The sequence below is a fragment of the Diabrotica virgifera genome, chromosome 1 (assembly GCF_917563875.1).
Source record: "Diabrotica virgifera virgifera chromosome 1, PGI_DIABVI_V3a".
NCBI classification, from domain to species: Eukaryota; Metazoa; Arthropoda; class Insecta; order Coleoptera; family Chrysomelidae; genus Diabrotica; species Diabrotica virgifera.
Genome location: NC_065443.1, coordinates 178,149,142 through 178,171,654, shown reverse-complemented (window position 1 = coordinate 178,171,654; position 22,513 = coordinate 178,149,142). Strand labels below are relative to the sequence as shown.

General features: G+C 32.1%; 1 protein-coding gene across 2 annotated transcripts in view; it reads left to right on the top strand.

The window, feature by feature from the left end:
• Positions 1 to 20,745, top strand: part of LOC126878899 (HEAT repeat-containing protein 1 homolog) — a 452,430-nt gene extending 431,685 nt beyond the window's left edge. For both annotated transcript variants that reach the window (XM_050641794.1, XM_050641793.1), the window contains 2 exons: positions 17,495 to 17,934; positions 19,652 to 20,745. In XM_050641794.1, coding sequence (XP_050497751.1) covers positions 17,495 to 17,934; positions 19,652 to 20,683 — 1,472 coding nt within the window. In that variant the 3' untranslated portion in view covers positions 20,684 to 20,745. The remainder of the gene's footprint in view (positions 1 to 17,494; positions 17,935 to 19,651) is intronic.
• The last annotated feature ends 1,768 nt before the right edge of the window (positions 20,746 to 22,513 follow it).

Below are 22,513 nucleotides of genomic sequence, written 5' to 3'. Positions count from 1 at the left end.
AATTAGAAAAATCCTGTAAGAATTTATATATTTTCCAGTACACTTTGTCTGGGTATTGGTGTTTCTGCTTTTGCCTCACACGCTTGGGCGACAATATTGTTTTGATTCTACTTATTGATATCTACTTTGATTGGACTAGCTCAATTTAATAAATTTATCTCAGGGTTTTACATCATCCAATCGCAGAAATGCAAAACCAATACTCAGAAAAAACTCATGGAAAAATAAAATATAACCGTATATTAAAGAAAAATTAATTATACCAAATAATTCAAACACAAATGTTTAATAATAGAATAAACTGTGAAAACAGATAATCTATGAATCTAGAAATGCTTGTGCAAAATAATGAAAACAATTCTGAAAAATACCGCAAATTATTTTGAAATCAAAATTACCCAGTATGAATACAAATTAAATTATAACTAGTAAACAAACCGACACTTGTTACTCATTCTTCAACAGTACCTTCTATTTCAGCTCTCTAAAACACACCGCCTCTCGTTCTTGTCTTGTCAAAAAAGAAAAACCATTTTTTTTTGACATCCTTCAATCTATCTCGTCCCTGCAGTTCCATTCGTCCAAACAAATATCCTTACTACGTCATATCAACGCCTCCAAATGCTTTTGCCGCTAATTGTTCTTAGAAACACTGTCTATTGAATGTAACTGCACTGTTAACATGATAAACGCATTTGTCCAAAATTCATAGAATTATTTTAACAATATGAATAAGAAAAACTTATATCTTACAATACAATACTGGGTAATTGAAATCGGTATCTATTTTACAGGGTGAATAAAAAAATTAAATATTAGAAAATAACTATTTTAACGTAATAAAAATTAGCATACAATTAGATAATTAGATTTTCTTCTTTTTCCTCTCTGCTTATCTTTATCTATGACAATATATATATATATATATATATATATATATATATATATATATATATATATATATATATATATATAAACTCCTGGACAAAATTAACGCACCACTAATATTTTTCTCAATAATCTTCATTTATTAATAGTTTACTGTACGACAAGTTGCCTATGGACCTTGTTTGACAGTGACAGTTATCATGTAAGCTAATAATAGTCTTGCTTTAACAATTATTTGTATTAAACTTCGTTTTAGACTAAAAGTGAGTTAAACTTTTCATAAAAAGTGCCGATTAAAGCAAAGTGCTTGTGAGAAACAAGCTTTTTATTGTGATATTTTTCATCACATGCATGTTTGGAAGTTCATTTGCATAAAAATCAAATAAAAAAATGAACCGCCAAAGAAATTTGTCAATGGATGAGGCAGTGCGAGCATCGACTCTCCTAGATGAAGGATATTCAATGCGATACATTGCAGGTTTGTTAGGAAGACATCATTCCAGCATCAGTCGCAAGGTGAGGCGATATAATGAAACAGGGTCGTACCATCGAAGACCAGGGCAAGGGCGAAAACGTTGCACTAATCAAATTGATGATCGTTTTTTGAGACAACGTGCTCTCAGAGATAGGAGAGTCACCAGCAATTTGCTAAAAAATGAACTAGCAGATGTTCGAAATGTCGCGATTTCGTCTCGAACAGTTAAAAGACGTTTACATGAAGCAGAATTGAGCAACAGGAAACCGGCCAAAAAACCTTTGCTTACCAGAGAACACAGGGTTCAGAGATTAAATTTTGCAAGATTGCATCAAAATTGGACCATCGATGATTGGAAACGAGTTCTTTTCTCCGATGAGACTAGAGTAAGCCTAAAAGCTCCAGATGGTCGTGAGCGTGTCTGGCGAAGGCGAGGAGAAAGGTTTGCCAACTGCAATGTCTCTCCTAAAGTAACTTTTGGTGGTGGCTCTAAAATGTTTTGGGGGGAATTTGTTTTGAAGCTCGTACGGAGTTAGTCCCTATACGTACGAGGTCTATGAATGCCCATTATTACTTAGACAACATTATTGTCGAACATGTAATGCCTTTTGCTCCGTTTCTTGGACCTAATTTTTTATTCATGCAAGACAACGCTCGTCCTCATGTGGCTCGACAGGTTATTGGCTACCTAAATGATGTTGATATTCCATTATTAGAGTGGCCACCTAACAGTCCGGACATTAATCCTATAGAGCATCTATGGGATTATCTCAAAAAAAAAGATTCGAAGTCGTAGACCCCCTATTGCCAATCACAACCAACTCATTGAGGCCGTTATTGAAGAATGGGAGAATATTCCGCTAGCTTTTGTTGAACATTTGATATCAAGCATGCCTCGACGCATAAATGCAGTCATAAGAAGTAGAGGAGGACCTACACGGTATTAGTGTTTACCCAGATGCATTTTATTGTGTTACTTTACTGATTTTTTTCTTTTTGCAATTTGGAGTTATGCTAGCTTATTTACGCATTTCCAGCAATAACAAATTTTTAAAGAAACAATAAGGCAAATTAAGGTCATAATAAAGTCATGTTGGACTTATTTGTAGGTGTTTATTATTATTTCAATGTAATTTAGGTTTATTTTGTGTTCATATTATAAATATTTAGATTAATTAAAGTGGTGCGTTAATTTTGTCCAGGAGTTTATATATATATATATATATATATATATATATATATATATATATATATATATATATATATATATATATACATAAGATGTAGATCTTTGAAACACACTCAGTGAACCAAAGATCCAAGGTTATTGGTTTAACGACCACTCGTACGAAATCAAATAGATGAAATAGAGAATGTGGAAAAATCCCCTTACGAACAATTCACACATCCACCATTTCGGGCTGGGAAAAATTTTTTCGAATATAGAATCAAAGATCCAAACACCAGTTCTTAGAAATGTGTTTCGCATTTTTTTTTTAGAATGTGTCTAAAGATATTCAACCTCTTGTCTTTACCGACGAGCCCAGAGAGGTTGAAGAGGGCGAAACACATTTCTAAGAACTGGTGTTTGGATCTTTGATTCTATTCGAAAAAATTTTTCCCAGCCCGAAATGGTGGATGTGTGAATTGTTCGTAAGGGGATTTTTCCACATTCTCTATTTCATCTATTTATATATATATATATATATATATATATATATATATATATATATATATATATATATATATATATATATATATATATATGATTATTAATATGTAGTGACTGTTAATAATACAAAAAGAATAATTTTGGGGAATGCAGTCAATGTGTTTTGGGCTGATTAGAAGTGAAACACTTTGAACTTTTGTCGAGCTTTCGGACAATTTATTTCCTTTATCAAGACAATCTAAAAATACAAATGTTTAAATTTAGATGAAAACTAGAAAAATAAAAACTTACTGCTCGTGGTTTACAAAATAACTAACATAATTATAAAAAACATAAAAATTCTTTCTAAAAAATATAAATTGTAAACGTAAATTAATTTTGAAATATGTCAAAAAGACATTAATCAAATGTAGTATTTGTATTTTTAGATTGTCTTGATAAAGGAAATAAATTGTCCGAAAGCTCGACAAAAGTTCAAAGTGTTTCACTTCTAATCAGCCCAAAACACATTGACTATATATATATATATATATATATATATATATATATATATATATATATATATATATATATTAATGTGATATTCAAAGATCGGTGTGCTCAAAGCACTTGATTAGATAATTAACTAATTAATTAAATTTAATTTTAATGATGCACTTATGATTTAATCACACTATTTAATGCTCTAATCTCAGGGTTTTATATTCTCGTGCTTCAATATCTCCTTTGCTTTACATATGATAAATAAGGTCAAAGATTAACGGAATAAAACACATATATGGTACAAAAGCATCTATTGAAATAAATTCACCCTCAAAATATCCTCTAAAAATAATATCTCCTATTCTGATTATTGAAATAACCCTACCACTATCTAAAGTACTTATTGAAATTTGCGTTATGAATAATTCTACAAAAAAAATAAAACTGTCTCTCGGATGATGAGTTGTCCAAATTCTTGTCTCTGGTCGCCTACAATTTACTCTTAGCAGCCCCCTATGTAGTCAGCAATCTCGCAACAAATTATTGCAAGCCTATTGTCATTAATGACCCCCTACAGATGCACGTATCTTTCAAAAAACAATGCTAGCCTTTTCTCCTCTCGATAAACTGAATCTATTTCTCGTTCCGGCATGCAACGGTGACTCTTGGAATATAAGTAGAACAATATAACTTACAATGCTTTACGTGATGAGCTTCCGTCAGGACACTTATTTCAACAAACTCACAACTATTCACTTATCTGCCTTACTACTTCAGGAGACTCTTAGAGATCACCACTAGTCGACTTAACGATCATTTAACAACTGACTCTTCTTCCACCCTCTAACATTTCGCTAAACTCCCATTCTTCATACCTAGCCCCTCCTTTTTCCTTCTTCATCAATCCGAGTTCCTCAATTTTATCCCCATCTACCTTTCAGATAACAAACACCAATTTTCACCAATCGGTTTTTTTTTCCTTTCTTAATATCTAAACAAAGATTACATTCATTTAAATTTCTAAATACAATTATTCCCTCGCCGCAAAAGTCCATTTGGGAAACCCGGTCTCATTGTCCAAACACATAACCACTTTCTTATCATACTAACTGTACAAAGAAAATACTTAATCCCTATTTAAATTTTGTTTACCTACGGCCATCCAAAGATAATTGACTTTCATTTCTTCGAAATGAATTTTGGTATATTTTTATTATATGTTTTAACTTTTCTAAAATATTAAGATCGAAACCATATTAATTCAAATTTTACATATCTTAACAACTCCCCGCCATTTGATTTGCCGAAAAAATTCTGTTATTTATTTAAATGACACAAGTTTTTTTTTAGGATCAAATTATTCCATTATGTTACCAAACTCTACTCATGATACTTATAAATGTCGTGAATGTTAAAAATACCCCGTATCTTGCCTGTCTCTATATGCGCTAATTCATAACTATTTACCCCATTTTCCGTATTGACCCTATATGGACCTTCAAATACCGGCATCAATTTAGCACAAATACCATTTTGTAAATTGGACACCCTCAGTGCCCTCACTAAAACTTTATCCCCTTTCTGGAATGTAACCGGCCTTCTTCTTCGGGTCCTCTCTTGCCTTTGGAGATATTTCTCTCCACTTCGTCTCAATCTTCGTTGAACCACCTCGATCACTTCTTCGTATTGTCTGGGGGCGGTGTCTTCCCACGGTCTCGTAGGCATTGTTCCTTTCATTACATATAAAGGCGTCTCCTTGGTAACCGTATTTGGTGCACAGTTCAAATACGTCTCTATTTCAAACACTTTTCTGTCCCAATGTCGATGATGTTCTTCCGCAGCAATTCTTAGAAATTTTGTGACTTCTTGTATAAAACGCTCTGATGGGTTGCTCTGTGGATGTCGGATGCTTACAAATTTTGTATTTATGCCTCTCTCTCTTAATTCCCCTTTAAAACGGTCATTCCTAAAGTATGTCGCATTGTCCAACAAAATATTGTCTGGTCTTCCCACTGTTTCGATAAAATCGTCTATCTTCCGAAGTATTTCAGCTCCTTTCGTGGTTCTACATGGGTACAGTTTTAAATACTTTGAGAAAACATCCACCATAACTAATATGTGTTTATTCCTCTGTGTTGTTGTTATTAAATCGCTCAACATATCAATGGCGACAATATCCAGTTTCTTCCGAGCTATGACGTTTTTTGTGATGTTTTCGTTTTTGCAATTCTTACTTTTACACTTTTGGCATGTCTCGCAATTTCGAGTCATCTCTTTGGCTATTGTATAGTCCTGTCGACAAATGTAGTTCTCCCTGAACATAAGCCACACCTTCCTGCTTCCAATGTGTCCGTTGTCACAGTGTAATTTTGCTAAAACTTCTTTTGCCATCTGTTCCGTGATTACATATAGTTCTTTACCATCGACCCTCTTAAAATATAAGTTATCTTCTTGTTCGGCCCTTTGCTTTTCTCTTTCATCCAGTTGTTCCTGATTTTCCCTGATCTGAGCCAAAGAAAATAAGCCTGCTTCTTCTCTCATTATGTTCATGCCAACGTGGAGAGTTTTGTGGTCCTCTTTGCGGAATTGTTCATCTCTCGTCAACGCATCAGCCAAGATATTGTCAGTTCCTTTGATATATTTAAATTCAAAATCATACTCTTGAAGTAAAAGAATGCCCCTATGAATTCTATTATTTACCAGCCTATTTTTCATTATATGTACCAAAGCTGCATGGTCTGTTTCAACGGTGAATTTTGCCCCTAGTAGGTAAAACCGTAATTTATTTACACAAAATAACACACTGGCGAACTCTAATTCAGTAACGCTGTACTTTCTCTCATATGTTTTGGTTACACGGGAGACAAAACAGATTGGCACCTCTACATCGTCTTGGATCTGTGATAACACCCCTGCGAATTTTGTTATGGAAGCATCGGTCCGGAGAATGAAAGGTTGATCATATCTTGGGTGGTGTACTCTTACAGCTGTGGAGAAAGCTCCTTTTAAATTTTTGAAAGCCATTTCTTGTTCCGTTCCCCATTTCCACCTAACATTTTTCTTAAGTAATGCTATCAACGGTATTTCTTTTGTGCTGATGTCTGGTATTAGTTTTTTGAAATAGTTTACCATTCCCAAAAATCCCCGCAATGTTTTTAAATTGGTTGGCCTAGCGTAGTTATTTATAATTTCGATTCTATCTTCTGCAAGACTAATCCCTTTTGTGTCTAATTTGAATCCTAAATACAGTATTTCCTTTTGGAAAAACTGACACTTTTGAATATTTAATTTCAATCCCGCTTGATCCAGTTCTTCTAGCACAGTGTGAATATGTCGTAGATGGCTTGTTATATCTGGTGAGAAAATTAATAAATCATCTATGTAATGTACAACAAATTCTTCATGCCTATTTAAGATTGTGTTCAATGCGCGAACCAAAGCAGCGCATGCACTCTGTAGGCCAAATGGTACCACCCTAAATCGGTATACCACTCCGTCGATCGAAAAAGCGGTATAATTTCGACATTTCTCTGCCAAAGGTATTAACCAAAAACTATGTTTCAAATCGATTTTGGAAAAAATGTGTGACCCTGTGATTCGTCCAAATATGGCTTCGATGTTCAAAGGCGCTTCGTATTGCGCGATTGTGTGTGAATTAATGTTTCTTGCATCTAAACATAATCGCAAATCACCACTCGATTTTTTAACGCATACTATCGGGTTGATATATGGCGAGTCACATCTTTCTATCACCTTGTCTTCGATCATTTTTTCAATTTCCTGTCCGACGCTTTGCCTGTATTTATACGGGATTGGATATGTCTTGGATTTAAAATTTTCTAAGTTTTTAACTTTAAAAGAATGTTCATAATTTTTAGCCACTCGGCTTTCTTCATTAATCAAATCTCCATAATTTTCTAGAATCTTCTCTACTTCCTTTTCCATGTTTTCTCCACATTTTAATTTTCTTTCATCCTCATTTTGTTCGCATGTGTTCACTGTCCATAATATTTCTTCATAAAATTCTGGATTCTCGTCCATTATTGCCATTTCTTCTCTGTCCTCATCCTTTATTTCTTCTTCTGTTTTTTTTTATCTTCAATTTCCATTTGGTATCCCGAGCACCATGTTTCTACTGCTTTCATTTCTCTTATGAGAACTTCCTTTTCTTCCTGCTTCCTTTCTGTTTTATCGTCGATTGCCGACAATTCTTCCGTATCTTCGATTTCCTGTCTCTCTCTTGTATCCACCGTGTTTTCCTTCTTTCTTTTTGAACTCTTCTTCTTTTTCTTCCTTCTTTTTTTTTTTCTGGTTGATTTTTTTCTTGTACTTTCGGTTTTTCCTCTACAGTCATATTGATTTCTTTATGTTTTTCCTGTTCATTTATCTTTTCAACAATTATTTTCCTCTCTATTTCCGTTTCTTCTTCTATGTTGTCTGGTTCTGCTCTGATTTCCAGTTTATTCTCCGAAAAATTTATGGTGATGTGTTTTTCACTCAATTCATCAATTCCCGCTATCATATCATGGTTTAAATCTTCGATCACCACACATTGCATAATATAGTATTTGTCTCCCACTCTGATCCGCACTCCCAAACCTTCATTTACTGTCGTCAATTTTTTGTTGTTTGCACCCACTAAAACAACCCTAGGAATTTTGTACACAAATCTGTCCAAATTTAATTCTTTTACTAGTTTCTTATTGATTAACGATATCTCCGATCCAGAATCAATCAAAATTTTAATCGCTTTATGTTTTATAAATGCATCTAAGAATATTAAATTGGAATTAGAACTTTGTCTTTCATTTCCCGCCAACTGTATAAACTCTCTCGGATGACAAAATATACCGGAGAGTTGTTTATGTTTGTTCAGTGGATGCTTTATTGAAAATCCTGTCTGGATTCATTGCATATATCTTCTTCCTCGTTTTCTATTGTTACATGATTCATCTCCCTTCTATTTTGTCGTTGGAAATTCTGATTGTTTCTACCGTCCCTTTGTTCGTTCGTATTCCTAGTCGGAGGATTTTGTGCATCTCTGTTTCTGTTGTGATTTTCATATGTTCTATTTTTTGCGTGATTCCTGTTATCATAATTTTGTTGTCTATTGTAATTTTGGTATTCTCTCGGCCTATCTTCGTTTGTTGATTGGGCATGTCGGTTTCTCTGGTCATAATTTGATTGATACCTTCTTGCCGGTCCATTATATTGTTCATGTTGTCTTCTGTTTCGCATTTCTCTTCGTTTTGCTTCCCTTACTTGAAGGAATTGGCACAAACTATCAATATCTTGATAGTTTCTCAAAATCACGTGGTCCTCCAGCGTTTCTTCGAAATGTCTGCTTATCATTTCTACCAGTTGTTCGGTAGAGTATTTGTAGTCTAGATATTTGGAATTGTTATATATCTGCAAAGCATATCTTTCCTCCGATATTCCCATTTTCTCGTGATATCTTCCATTCTGTAGCTCTTGGTTGATTTCCCTCTGTTTAACTTTCCCCCAGAAATAGTTGAGAAATTTATTTTCGAAATCTGTCCAATTTTCAAACTCATCTTCTTTACTTTCATACCATAACGCTGCTCCTTCTTTCAGATGGTTTCTAATTGTTTCTTTGCAGTCGTCAAAATATCTAATATGTTGCAATTTGGTTCTCAAATTTTTAACAAATGGTACTGGGTGTGTTTTTCTAATATCCCCGCCAAATTGTATTTTCGCGTCGCTTGTACCATGGATAATCATTTCCCTTCTTTCTCCACAATTCTGTTGATTCTTGAGTTCCGCAATTTGTTTTTCGTTTTGCTTAAATTTTTCTTCTATTTCTCGCCTGTCTTCTTGTATTGCATTTTCAAATTTGCTTTCTAACTGTTCTAATTCCATCTTCTGCACATTCTTAATATCCTTCATTTTAGTTTCTATTTCTTCTCGTTGCATCTCCAGTTTCCTTTCTGTTTCTTCTCTAACTTTTTCTAAACAGGCTTTCATTTCATTTTCATATTTTTCCAAACGCTTTTTCAATTTGCCATCATTCTCTTCCAATTTCTGTTCTATTCTCTGTGATATTTCTCTTTGTGTTTCTTCCATGGCTCGTTTTGATTCCTGTTGATTTTCTTGCATTGTCCTTTTTGTTTCCTGTTGATTTCTATCCATTTGTTGTGACTGGAGTTGCATCAGTTGCAATAGTTTCTCTATTCCTGTTAATTCCTGTTCTTTTCTCTCCATAATCGTTGTATCTCCTTCATTATCCAATCCTTCTTCAACAATTTTTTCCTCTTCTCTGTTTTCTTGCATTTTGCTTTGCCTCCTTGTGGTCGACATGTTGTTTCTTTTCGTTACTGTTTTCTTTGTCCCCGCCAAATGTGAAATTTTACAACACTCTATAAGTTGCAGAACACGACAAATATTTCTCCCCAAATTTAATAAATTTTCGCCACAAATATCAAATATGCAATCAGTAAATTTCAAAATAAATATCAAATGTACGATTGGTAAAAAAAAATCAAATAATTCAATGGCAGTAAATATCCAATACCTACGATCAATCCATAAATCAAAATTATTTTTACACCTGGAAAAATTGTCAAATTATCTCTGGATCACCTGTAGTTATTCCTTATCTCTTTCCCTACCATCAAATGCAAAGCTGCGATATTTTTAAGCCACCACGTTCTGGGCTCCAGTTAATGTGATATTCAAAGATCGGTGTGCTCAAAGCACTTGATTAGATAATTAACTAATTAATTAAATTTAATTTTAATGATGCACTTATGATTTAATCACACTATTTAATGCTCTAATCTCAGGGTTTTATATTCTCGTGCTTCAATATCTCCTTTGCTTTACATATGATAAATAAGGTCAAAGATTAACGGAATAAAACACATATATGGTACAAAAGCATCTATTGAAATAAATTCACCCTCAAAATATCCTCTAAAAATAATATCTCCTATTCTGATTATTGAAATAACCCTACCACTATCTAAAGTACTTATTGAAATTTGCGTTATGAACAATTCTACAAAAAAAATAAAACTGTCTCTCGGATGATGAGTTGTCCAAATTCTTGTCTCTGGTCGCCTACAATTTACTCTTAGCAGCCCCCTATGTAGTCAGCAATCTCGCAACAAATTATTGCAAGCCTATTGTCATTAATGACCCCCTACAGATGCACGTATCTTTCAAAAAACAATGCTAGCCTTTTCTCCTCTCGATAAACTGAATCTATTTCTCGTTCCGGCATGCAACGGTGACTCTTGGAATATAAGTAGAACAATATAACTTACAATGCTTTACGTGATGAGCTTCCGTCAGGACACTTATTTCAACAAACTCACAACTATTCACTTATCTGCCTTACTACTTCAGGAGACTCTTAGAGATCACCACTAGTCGACTTAACGATCATTTAACAACTGACTCTTCTTCCACCCTCTAACATTTCGCTAAACTCCCATTCTTCATACCTAGCCCCTCCTTTTTCCTTCTTCATCAATCCGAGTTCCTCAATTTTATCCCCATCTACCTTTCAGATAACAAACACCAATTTTCCCTACCATTAGAAATTTCCTAAAACTAATTACATGCCAATCGGTTTTTTTTTTCCTTTCTTAATATCTAAACAAAGATTACATTCATTTAAATTTCTAAATACAATTATTCCCTCGCCGCAAAAGTCCATTTGGGAAACCCGGTCTCATTGTCCAAACACATAACCACTTTCTTATCATACTAACTGTACAAAGAAAATACTTAATCCCTATTTAAATTTTGTTTACCTACGGCCATCCAAAGATAATTGACTTTCATTTCTTCGAAATGAATTTTGGTATATTTTTATTATATGTTTTAACTTTTCTAAAATATTAAGATCGAAACCATATTAATTCAAATTTTACATATCTTAACAATATATATATACATATATATATACAGTATGTCCCTGTAAGTTGTATCCATATGGAAAACATTTTTATTATTAATTTTACGAAAAAAAGTTATTCTTTATAAAAAGCTCTGCATGGTCCAAAACCTAAGATTTAACCATCAAATATCAAATTTTTTTAATATTATACGAGGTATGTCAAAAAGTTTAAATTTCACTCAAGAGTAAAGTAGCTTTATTTTTCACAATATTGAAAGTTGCTCTTATGAAAAGTTGTTTGGAATTAAAAACTGTATTCTAGTATGCAATTACATCCTTCTAATTGAAATTTTTTTTTTGAAAAATTATGGATAACTAACATTATTTTCAGTTATTTTAATTTAGATAACTCTTTTATTATTAATTTTACGAAAAATGTGATTCTTAATAAAAGGTTCTGCATGTTTTAAAATCTAAAATACAACCATCTTTTGTCAAATTTTATCAATTTTATACGAGGTATGTCAAAAAATATGAATTTCGCTCAAGAGTAAAATACGTTTATTTTTCACAATATCGAAAATTGTTATTATGAAAAGTTATTTAGAATTAAAAACTATGTTTCAGTATGTAATTACATCCTTCTAATTGAAATATTCTGAACTATAAAGGTACTTTACTTTTGATCTAAATTTATCTTTTTTGGCATACCTCGTATAAAATTAATAAAAGTTGATATAAGATGGTTGTATTTTAAGTTTTAGACCATCCAGAACTTTTTATTAAGAATCACTTTTTTTCGTAAAATTAATAATAAAAGAGTTATCAGAATTTAAATAACTGAAAAAATAATGATAGTTATCCATAATTTCTCAAAAAAATTTTTTTTAATTAGAAGGATGTAATTGCATATTAAAATATAGTTTTTAATTCCAAACAACTTTTCATAATAGCAATTTCCAATATTACGAAAAATAAAGCTTCTTTACTCTTGAGTGAAATTCAAACTTTTTGACATACCTCGTATAATATTCAAAAAATTTGATATTTGATGGTTAAATCTTTGGTTTTGGACCATGCAGAGCTTTTTATAAAGAATAACTTTTTTTCGTAAAATTAATAATAAAAAAGTTTTCCATATGGATACAACTTACAGGGACATACTGTATACAGGGTGCGCCAAACCTCTGGTCTTCTTTGATTACGGCTAAACTATGAGATATACAAAAAAATGTTTATAACAAAACTAATGTGTATCAAATAGGTCTATAATTTAAAATTATTTTCAATTATACAGGGTGAGTCAGAACGACGGTATGAACCAAAGTTGTATTTTTTTAAATGGAACACTCTGTATATTAAATCATTTTTGAATATATTATTTAAAAATATGAAAAATTTGTATAAGGTCTTATAGGCCTAAAGTTAATAATTTTCGAAATATTTACATTTTTATTGAGAAAAATGGTAATATTTATAGGGTTGTGGATTATGTTTCCAAGGAAATAAAAATTTAGGTGATAGGTCAAAGTTTTTAAAATATAGTGTTATTTTTAAATAATTTAAAATTTTTTACTTTTAGCCATAAAATATACAGTGTGATCACTATTTGCAAATACAAAATTTTCTCATTTTTTTTTAAATGGGACACCCTGTATATTAGTTTTTCGTTTTGTAGTAAATATTACAACCTTTCTTTTGGTATAAGGTTGTATGTACCTAGCATGTTTCGTTTTGTAGATATTTTAAAAAAACTATAGATCTTACGTGTTTGCGGATTTTTTATTTAAAATTTTTTTTGCAAAAAAAATAATTATAATCTGGTTTTAGAGACATACACTAAAATATAAAATATAAAAACAAAAACGTAATTAAAGATTAAAATAAATCGTATGCTAGTACAACTCAATTGAATTTAATAACTTTAAATTATTTTACAAAAAATATTTTACCATATTAATGAATGCATAAATTAGTTACTAAATTAAATAAACAACCAAATTTTAAATCAACCGTAGTAATTTTTCTACTACAGCAACTTTCCTGTACCAAATTAATTGTTAGTTAAATTTTATTTAGTTAAACTTTTAATTTACCTTTTAAATTTACTTACATACATCTTGAGAATATAAAAATTATTATAAAGTATGCTTTGAAACATATGAATGTTAAATGTATCATCCAAATTATTTATTAATATAAATAGTATTTACTGGTGTCACAAAAACGGGTAATACTTTTGTAGTTGAAATTTTTGTAACAATTTTTTATATTTTAAATTTTAATTTTTTAACCGAAAAATTTTTGGATATGACATTTGTTTTGGGCGAAACCATTAGAAATTATTACCAGCTTTTGTGACACGAGTAGGTACATAGATACTATTTACTTCTTAATATACTTCCATAACGTTCATTTGTTTCAAAGCATACTTTATACGTTCTCAAGATGTAGGTAAATTAAAAAGTTATTAACTGATCTTACTCGTAAATTAAAATAACTAACAATTAATTTGGTACAGGAAAGTTGCTGCGGTAGAAGAATTACTACGATTGATTTAAAATTTGGTTGTTTATTTAATTTAGTAACTAATTTATGTATTCATTAATAAGGTAAAATATTTTTTGTAAAATAATTTAAAGTTATTAAATTCAATTGAATTGTACTAGCATACGATTTATTTTAATCTTTAATTACGTTTTTATTTTCATATTTTATATTTTAGTGTATGTTTCTAAAACCAGATTATAATTATTTTTTTTGCAAAAAAATTTTTAAATAAAAAATCCGCAAAAACGTAAAATCTATAGTTTTTTTAAAATATCTACAAAACGAAACATGCTAGGTACATACAACCTTATACCAAAAGAAAGGTTGTAATATTTACTACCAAACGCAAAACTAATATACAGGGTGTCCCATTTAAAAAAAATGGGAACTTTTGTATTTGCAAATAGTGATCACACTGTATATTTTATGGCTAAAAGTAAAAAATATTAAATTATTTAAAAATAACACAGTATTTTAAAAACTTTGACCTATCACCTAACTTTTTATTTCCTTGGAAACATAATCCACAACCCTATAAATATTACCATTTTTCTCAATAAAAATGTAAATATTTTGAAAGTTATTAACTTTAGGCCTATAAGACCTTATACAAATTTTTCATATTTTTAAATAATATATTCAAAAATGATTTAATATACAGGGTGTTCCATTTAAAAAAATACAACTTTGGTTCATACCGTCGTTCTGACACCCTGTATAATTGAAAATAATTTTAAATTATAGACCTCTTTGATACACATTAGTTTTGTTATAAACATGTTTTTGTATATCTCATAGTTTAGCCGTAATCAAAGAAGACCAGAGGTTTGGCGCACCCTGTATATATATATATATCTATATATATATATATATATATATATATATATATATATATATATATATATATATATATATATATTGTTTTACTGAGTTTCTTGAACCATACTATATTTAATTAAATTTTGTATTTCTTGGGTTTCGGTTCAGTAAATAATGTTAAAATTGGAATAAGATTTTATGTTTCCACTTAAATCAACATTTCGGCGGATATCTCTCGCCTTTGTCAAGATTCTAAAAATGCATACAAATGAATACAAGATGTTATTATAGAACATGTTAAAACACTTACCTACACGTAAATCGACACAATAACAGTACTGGACATACACAGAATAAAATGTGAGATAACAGGTCTCACATTTTATTCTGTGTATGTCCAGTACTGTTATTGTGTCGATTTACGTGTAGGTAAGTGTTTTAACATGTTCTATAATAACATCTTGTATTTATTTGTATGCATTTTTAGAATCTTGACAAAGGCGAGAGATATCCGCCGAAACGTTGATTTAAATGGAAAAATAAAACCCAAGAAAAACAAAATTTAATTATATATATATATATATATATATATATATATATATATATATATATATATAGATATAGATATATACATTTGTTTTATCGACTACAAAAGGCATTTGATAGAGTAAAACATGATAAGCTCATAACCATCCTTGAAGGAAACGGAATTAGATGATAGATCTAACAACATTAGATATGCCGACGACGTAGTAGTTTTTGCAGATAGCCTAGATGGTTTACAAAGAATAATGTCGCGCCTATAAGCTATAAGTAGCGAACATTGACTTATTTCAATACGAAAAAAACAAAGTAGTGGTAGTCAGTAAGCGCGAAATATTAAATACACAACTTTGGTTAACCAACAAGTAATTAACATGGTGGACAGCTACACATACCTTGGTAAGTCCTTTTTATGAGCATTTTTCAGTGCGTCACAAATGATAGAAAAAAAGTTAAGTCCGTGATAATACACATTTATGACATTTATTCTAACATGACATTTTAGTTAAATCTGACAGTTGTTACATTCGATTTGCAATTTGGCATAAAAACAAAGCAATTGTGTTTATTGCATTTATAAACTGGTATTTTCTTTGATTTGTATAGTCTTATAAATTGTACAGATTATATTCGTAGATATATTATATAATTCGTGAATAATTTTTTCTGCGATTATAGTGCCATCTATCGACAACCAGAATAACTAGAATAAATGTTATAAATGCCCTTAAGCACAGACTTGCCTTTTTTTCTGTCACATACAATTTAATGCGTTAGAAAGAAATCGAAAAACTGTGACGCACTGAAAAATGCTCATGAAAAGGACTCTACCATCATAAACAGTCAATGGAACCACTCTAGTGAAATAAAACAACGCATAGGAAAAGCGAGATCAGCGTTCATAATCATGAAGTCTCTTTTCAGAAGTCACGATTTACCACTTTGTACCAAAATCTCTATTGTCAGATCCTATGTATTTTCTACATTATTATACGGAGTAGAGGCCTGGACACTTTCCGAAGCTTCTTTAAGAAAACTCAAGGCATTCGAGATGTGATATTACACAAGCATTTTAAGAATTTCGTGGATGGATCGTGTGACTAATGTTGAGGTCCTACGTAGAATGGGCAAGGAATGCGAACACCAGAAAAGAGCGCAAACTAGAATATCTTGGCCATGTTATGAGAAATGAACAGAGATTGCTGCCACTCATTCTGCAGGGCAATGTATTTGGGAAGCGAGGAGCAGGTAGAAGAAGAATATCTTGGCTTAAAAACCTGAGAAACTAGTTCAATACATCGACAAACAGACAGCTGCAAGCAAAGTTAGGATAGCCAACATCCGGAACGGATAAGCACCGTAAGAAGAAGAATACCTCATTTCTAATTATTATTCTTCTTTTTCATGTGCTTCGTCCGTTGCGGACATTGGCACGTTAGTCCAAACCATTGGCGTGAGTTTTTAAGCCATTAGTGTCTTCTTCTTCCGGGTCCGGGTTAGTAATCTGCCATTTAACATTACCTACATGAACATTAATAAATGAACAATTTGTTTATTTGACATTTCAACTTGACGTTTATATGTCAAACGAAACAAAGACTTGCATCTCGGGATAGCAATTTAGGATCCTGATCACAAGCGTTTATAGCCGATGTCAGTCGAAGTCACGCGCTAGTTTGAAATATGAAATTTTTATTTGCATTTTGACATACATTAGGTTTAATGCATTTTTAGCAGTGTCTCCATGTATAAAAATTCCTAAATAACCCTAAATTGCTGTCCCGAGATGCAAGTTGACTTTGAGGTCGGTTATCTCGAAGATGGTTTGAGATATCGAAATGCCGTTTTCAGATTTGGATTTAGGAGACAAAACTACATGGTGGTCCATCGGTAGATCTGCTCAAAGTATTGCAGGGACTGCAACGCACGAACGAACGGACAGACTTTGCGAATTTATAAACGAAAACGAAATTTTCGTTGAAAATAGCGGAATCCGTTCGCGAGAAAATCAACTTTTAAAACGGGAATAATTTTTGCTGGCGCAAAACTTTTGCCGTTAAGTTTATTATTTGTTTTTTGTTTGTATAGTCGAAGATAATAGAAGAGAGTGGAGATAATACAGATTGTAGTCAAATATAGTTTCGTTATTTACTTATTTTTATTAGAGCTGTATTCTTAATTTAGTTGATGTTCCTTTTAGGTCTAGATGAAGAAGTCGACGCCGAGCAGGAAATAATCATACAAACAGCTTTATTGTCTTTAAAACTACTAGTTAAACTTCTCGCACGGCAAGAACCTGAAAAATTTGTTCAAATCATAGACTTCATCACGGGGGTGTTAAAATCCGGTAAAGCTCAGAATAACTTGCTTGCATCGGTGGTTCTTTGTCTGGCTGAGCTATGTATTCATCTCAAAGGACACGCTATTGCAAGCTTGCCAGATTTCATGCCTATACTTATTAAAATTTTGAAACAGCAGAAACACGCAGAAATATCTAGCGTTTTATTAAAGAGTTTGATTACAACCATTGAAAAGATTTTGGACAGCATGCCCTTGTTTTTGAGTCCTTATTTAGAGAAACTGTTAGTTGAAGTCTCCCAGTTGATGTCGAAGTGGAATATAAATAAAGACGAACAAAAGGTAAAATTAAATTTAAAAATTAAGTAAAACACTAAATATTTTTTATTCAATTTTGAAATACAATATGCGGCAAAATAAACAGTAATAAAAAAATAAACCTCGAAATGTTTATGATTATTTTGTATCCATGATATAGCCTTGCAAAAATTATTTACGACGACGTTCCCGATAAAACAGATGTTAAAGATGTCCTCTGGCACGAAAAAAGCTTTAATAATTCTAGTCCGCAATTTTGCAATGTCAGATGCCTCCTTCAGCATTCCCCTTATGTACCCAACAGGTGGCGTTAGGTCTGGTGGAAAATCACTGCCACGCGAAATAAGGCGATCCTCAAAATGATCGCGTAGTATTCGAAGAGACTCCCTAGCCAGGTGACATGTTGTCCCATCCTGCTGAAACACTTGTTAATTTTAAGCTTGAACCGTTTTTGCGACCTTTTCCGAAAATAGTACTCCACGTAGAAAAATTTTTTTCTGCAAAACTGAGAACCATCCTGAAGCACCTAATATTAACATTCACATGTTATAATGGTAGGGGAGCCCAAGCGGAGATTTTTGCAGTTACTCGAGCGCGTCAGATTATGATATGGGGAGAAACCTTGTACCCCTACCATATATTGGATCTTAATACATTCGTTCAGGGGGGGGGGTCCGAAAAAAATCTATCCTTAGAAAACCTGGAAATCGTCAGATTAAGATCAGTTATACAGTCAAACCCGCTTATTAGAATACCGGTTAAAGGAATATCCCGGTTTAAGGACTAGAAATTTGAGGTCCCAAAACGTTTTTACTAGGCATATGCGATCGGTTATTAGAATATCCCTGTTATAGGAATACTTTTTCTTGGCACGACGGCTATTTTAATAAGCGGGTTCGACTGTATCAGTTATAAATACATGCATAACAGTGTACATTTCAAAAATCTGACGAATATTTCGAAATAAAAGCGAATATTTCGAGTAATAAACGTCAGACCAAAAATTAAAAAATACGTTTTCAATATTTTTTAAAAATCTATCGAATGATACCAAACACGACCCCGCACGGAGAGGAGTGGGAATAAATTTAAAATTTTAAATAGGAACCCCGCGATATTTCGCGAAATAAACATCTGATCAAAAAACTGAAAAATACACGTATTCGATATTTTTGAAAAATTATCGAATGACACCAAACACGACCACCCACGGAGGTGGGGTGGGGGGCTACTTTAAAATATTAAATAGGAAACCCCATTTTTTTATTGCAGATTTGAATTCCTTACGTAAAAATAAGCAACTTTCATTCGAGACATTTTTTATCATTATGGGTAGATGGCGCTATAATCGGAAAAACGACTGTTGGAAATTGAAAATTAAATTAAAAAATGCAAAGTTCCCACTTAACTGGAAAACTTTACTTAATTTTTTTTGGTTTTAGGACCTACTCTTCACAGCCCAATAGGTCCCCATAGCGCTCGAGTAACTGCAAATTTGGCATACTTTCCTCCCCTACTATAACGACTTTCGGCATCACTCAGTACGTTTCGGCGCGTGACAAATACAAGTTTGAGGCAAACGCATTTCAGTAATGTTTATTTTGCTGCATACGTTACTTAAAGCTCCCCGTTTTCTTGTTTTACGATATTGATCCTAATACTGGTATTACCTCGTACATTTGTTACACAGTTATCAGTTTAATTTTCATACATTTTTATTGTAATTTTGTTTTCGTTTTAGGTGCAACAACTGTCAACTAAACTAAACAGCATAAATAAAAAAATAGGAATGACCATACCCCTCAGAGTTCTTCTGCTACCAATAGAAAACTGTTATAATACACTAGTGGACAGGAATTGTTTCCACGCCACCAGCTCACTGCTAAATATCTTAACAGAGAGTATAACAAATACTAACGGACTTGATGTAAACAGCAATTTAAACGAACTCACAAATTTCTTTCTTAACATTCTTAAGTTCCGCACAGAGCAAAAATGTACACTAGAAGATGCTAACATGGTTGAAAGCCATATTGTTAAAGCTCTTACAGTTCTTATCTTAAAACTTTCGGAAAATACCTTTCGACCGCTATATTACAAACTTTACGACTGGGCTGTGAGGAGTGACGTTAAAACAGAAAGACTGATTACTTTTTATAATCTTTCTAGCCAAATAGCACAATCACTTAAAGGAATTTTTGTATTGTTTGCTGGCCATTTTATTAACAACGTAGCAGTCATGTTAGATGCTTGCAACAAGGTCAAAACTGAAGAACTTTACTTTGATGACCAAGAGAAAAATATATTATTGTTGCAGAACATGCTATCCACGTTAAATGCGGTATTTTTGTATGACAATCATAAATTCGTGAACAGAGATCGATTCGATATTTTAATGCAGCCGTTAGTAGATCAATTGGAAAATCCCCTGGGAGGCTTAGATGAACTGATAAAACGAAATAACAAAATCTTAACACCATGCTTAGTTAATTTTTCAGTAGCTGTTGCTGATGATGCTCTTTGGAAGCAAATGAACTATCAGATTTTACTAAAAATGCGACATAATTCGCCTAAAATTAGATTGTTAACATTGCATTGTGTTACAGAGATAGTCAAAAAACTGGGCGAAGATTTCCTTCCGTTACTACCGGAAACTATTCCATTCCTTGCTGAATTGCTGGAAGACGAAGAAGAGGATGTAGAAAAGGCTTGTCAAAAGGCAATACAAGAAATGGAAAAAGTGTTAGGAGAACCTTTACAAAAGTATTTTTAAGTTTACCTAATTCATAGGTATATTTTGTTTTTTATATATTTTAATAAAAGTTGTATCTAAGAGCTCTGTAACAAACTTTTCTCTTGTTTTAAAATAACACAATTATAGATAATTTTATAGCCGAGAATATTTATATAACGAGTATTAATTAAAGATTGTAAAAAAATTAAAAGTAAAGTCTATAACAAAAATTTAGTGCGCTAATCTAAAAGAAATTGTTGTGACAATATGAACGTATATGAATCGTATCTGTTTCTAAAGAAGTTCATACATTCAGAATTACCAATCTCACAAGGAAAAGAGTTCCGCCTGTCGAATACCCGATTAGATAGAAAATTCTCCAGAAAATTTTTGCTTGTGCAATTTGAAGAAGTGTCCTAGAAGTCTAATGTCTTAAATAATTAAAAGCCCATAATATGTAATCATAAGGTCCTCTTATTGAGACGATATTCTAGGATTACATTAAACAGTATATACCAGCTCCGTTGAATATTTTTACCTAGTTGTTGTAGCTTTGCACAATGGATGTATTCAGAGGAAGAAGTATTATAATTACCAGTTTTTAGTTTTTATAATTACCAAATGCAGTTCGTGCTTCAACTGATTTAGCAAAAACTGAATATAGGCTTTAAGCTTTTATAAGGGGGCGAAATGAGCCTTCTAAACGAAGTATAAGGAAATGTGTGATACCCGACGGAAGCGAATCTTCTTACGACGTATACAGGGTGTCTGCGTAACTTGGAACCATATGGGAAACTTTTTTAATATCAATTTTACTAAAAAAAGTCATTCTTTATAAAGTGCTCTGCATAGTCTAAAACCTAAGATGCAATCATCAGATATCAAATTTTGTTAACAGTATACGAGGTATGTCAAAAAATATGAATTTCGCTCAAGAGCAAACTACCTTTATATTTCAAAATATCAAAAAATTTTATTATGAAAAGTTATTTGTGATTAAAAACCATATTCAAATATGCAATAACAGCCTTCTACTTGAAAAAAAAAAATTCTGAAATTTTCCTAAATTACCGATTCCGACCATCATTTTTATTTATTAGACATGTAATAACTCTTTTATTAATAATTTTATGGATATACGTCTGTTTCATAGATTACAACAAGGCTTTCGATAAAGTCCGCCACAAACGGCTAATGGACGTCCTCAAAGCAAAACAATGACCATCGAATTATAACAAATCTATATTATAAACAGCAAGCACACATACGCATTAATGAACGCACATCAGAATAGTTCGAAATTAAAAGAGGAGTGCGACAGGGGTGTGTATTGTCACACCCCTGTATGTGTATGAAAAGAGCTCTTGAGGGAGAAACAGCAGGAATAAAGGTAAATGGAACGCCAATTAACAACATTAGATATGCGGACAATACTATCATAATAGCAGACAACCTTAAAGACCTCCAAAAGCTAATGAACAAGATAGTTGAGTATGGAGAAGAATATGGATTATCAATAAACATCAAGAAAACTAAATTTATGAGGATATAAAAAACCCAAAATAATGATGAAAGCCTGACAATTAAAGGTAAAACTTTAGAACAAGTTGAAAACTACAACTATCTTGGCACAATAATTAATCACACAAACGATTACTCCAAAGGAATCAAAGTTCCAATAGAGAAAGCAAGAACAAACTTCAATAAAATGAGAAAGGTACTTTGTGCAAGAGAACTGAAATTAGACTTGAGAGTTAGGTTGGCAAGGCGTTATATTTTCTCGACCCTGCTTTACGGGATATAAGCATGGACACTTAACGCATCGACTAGTAAAAAGTTGGAAGCATTTGAACTGTGGGTGTATAGAAG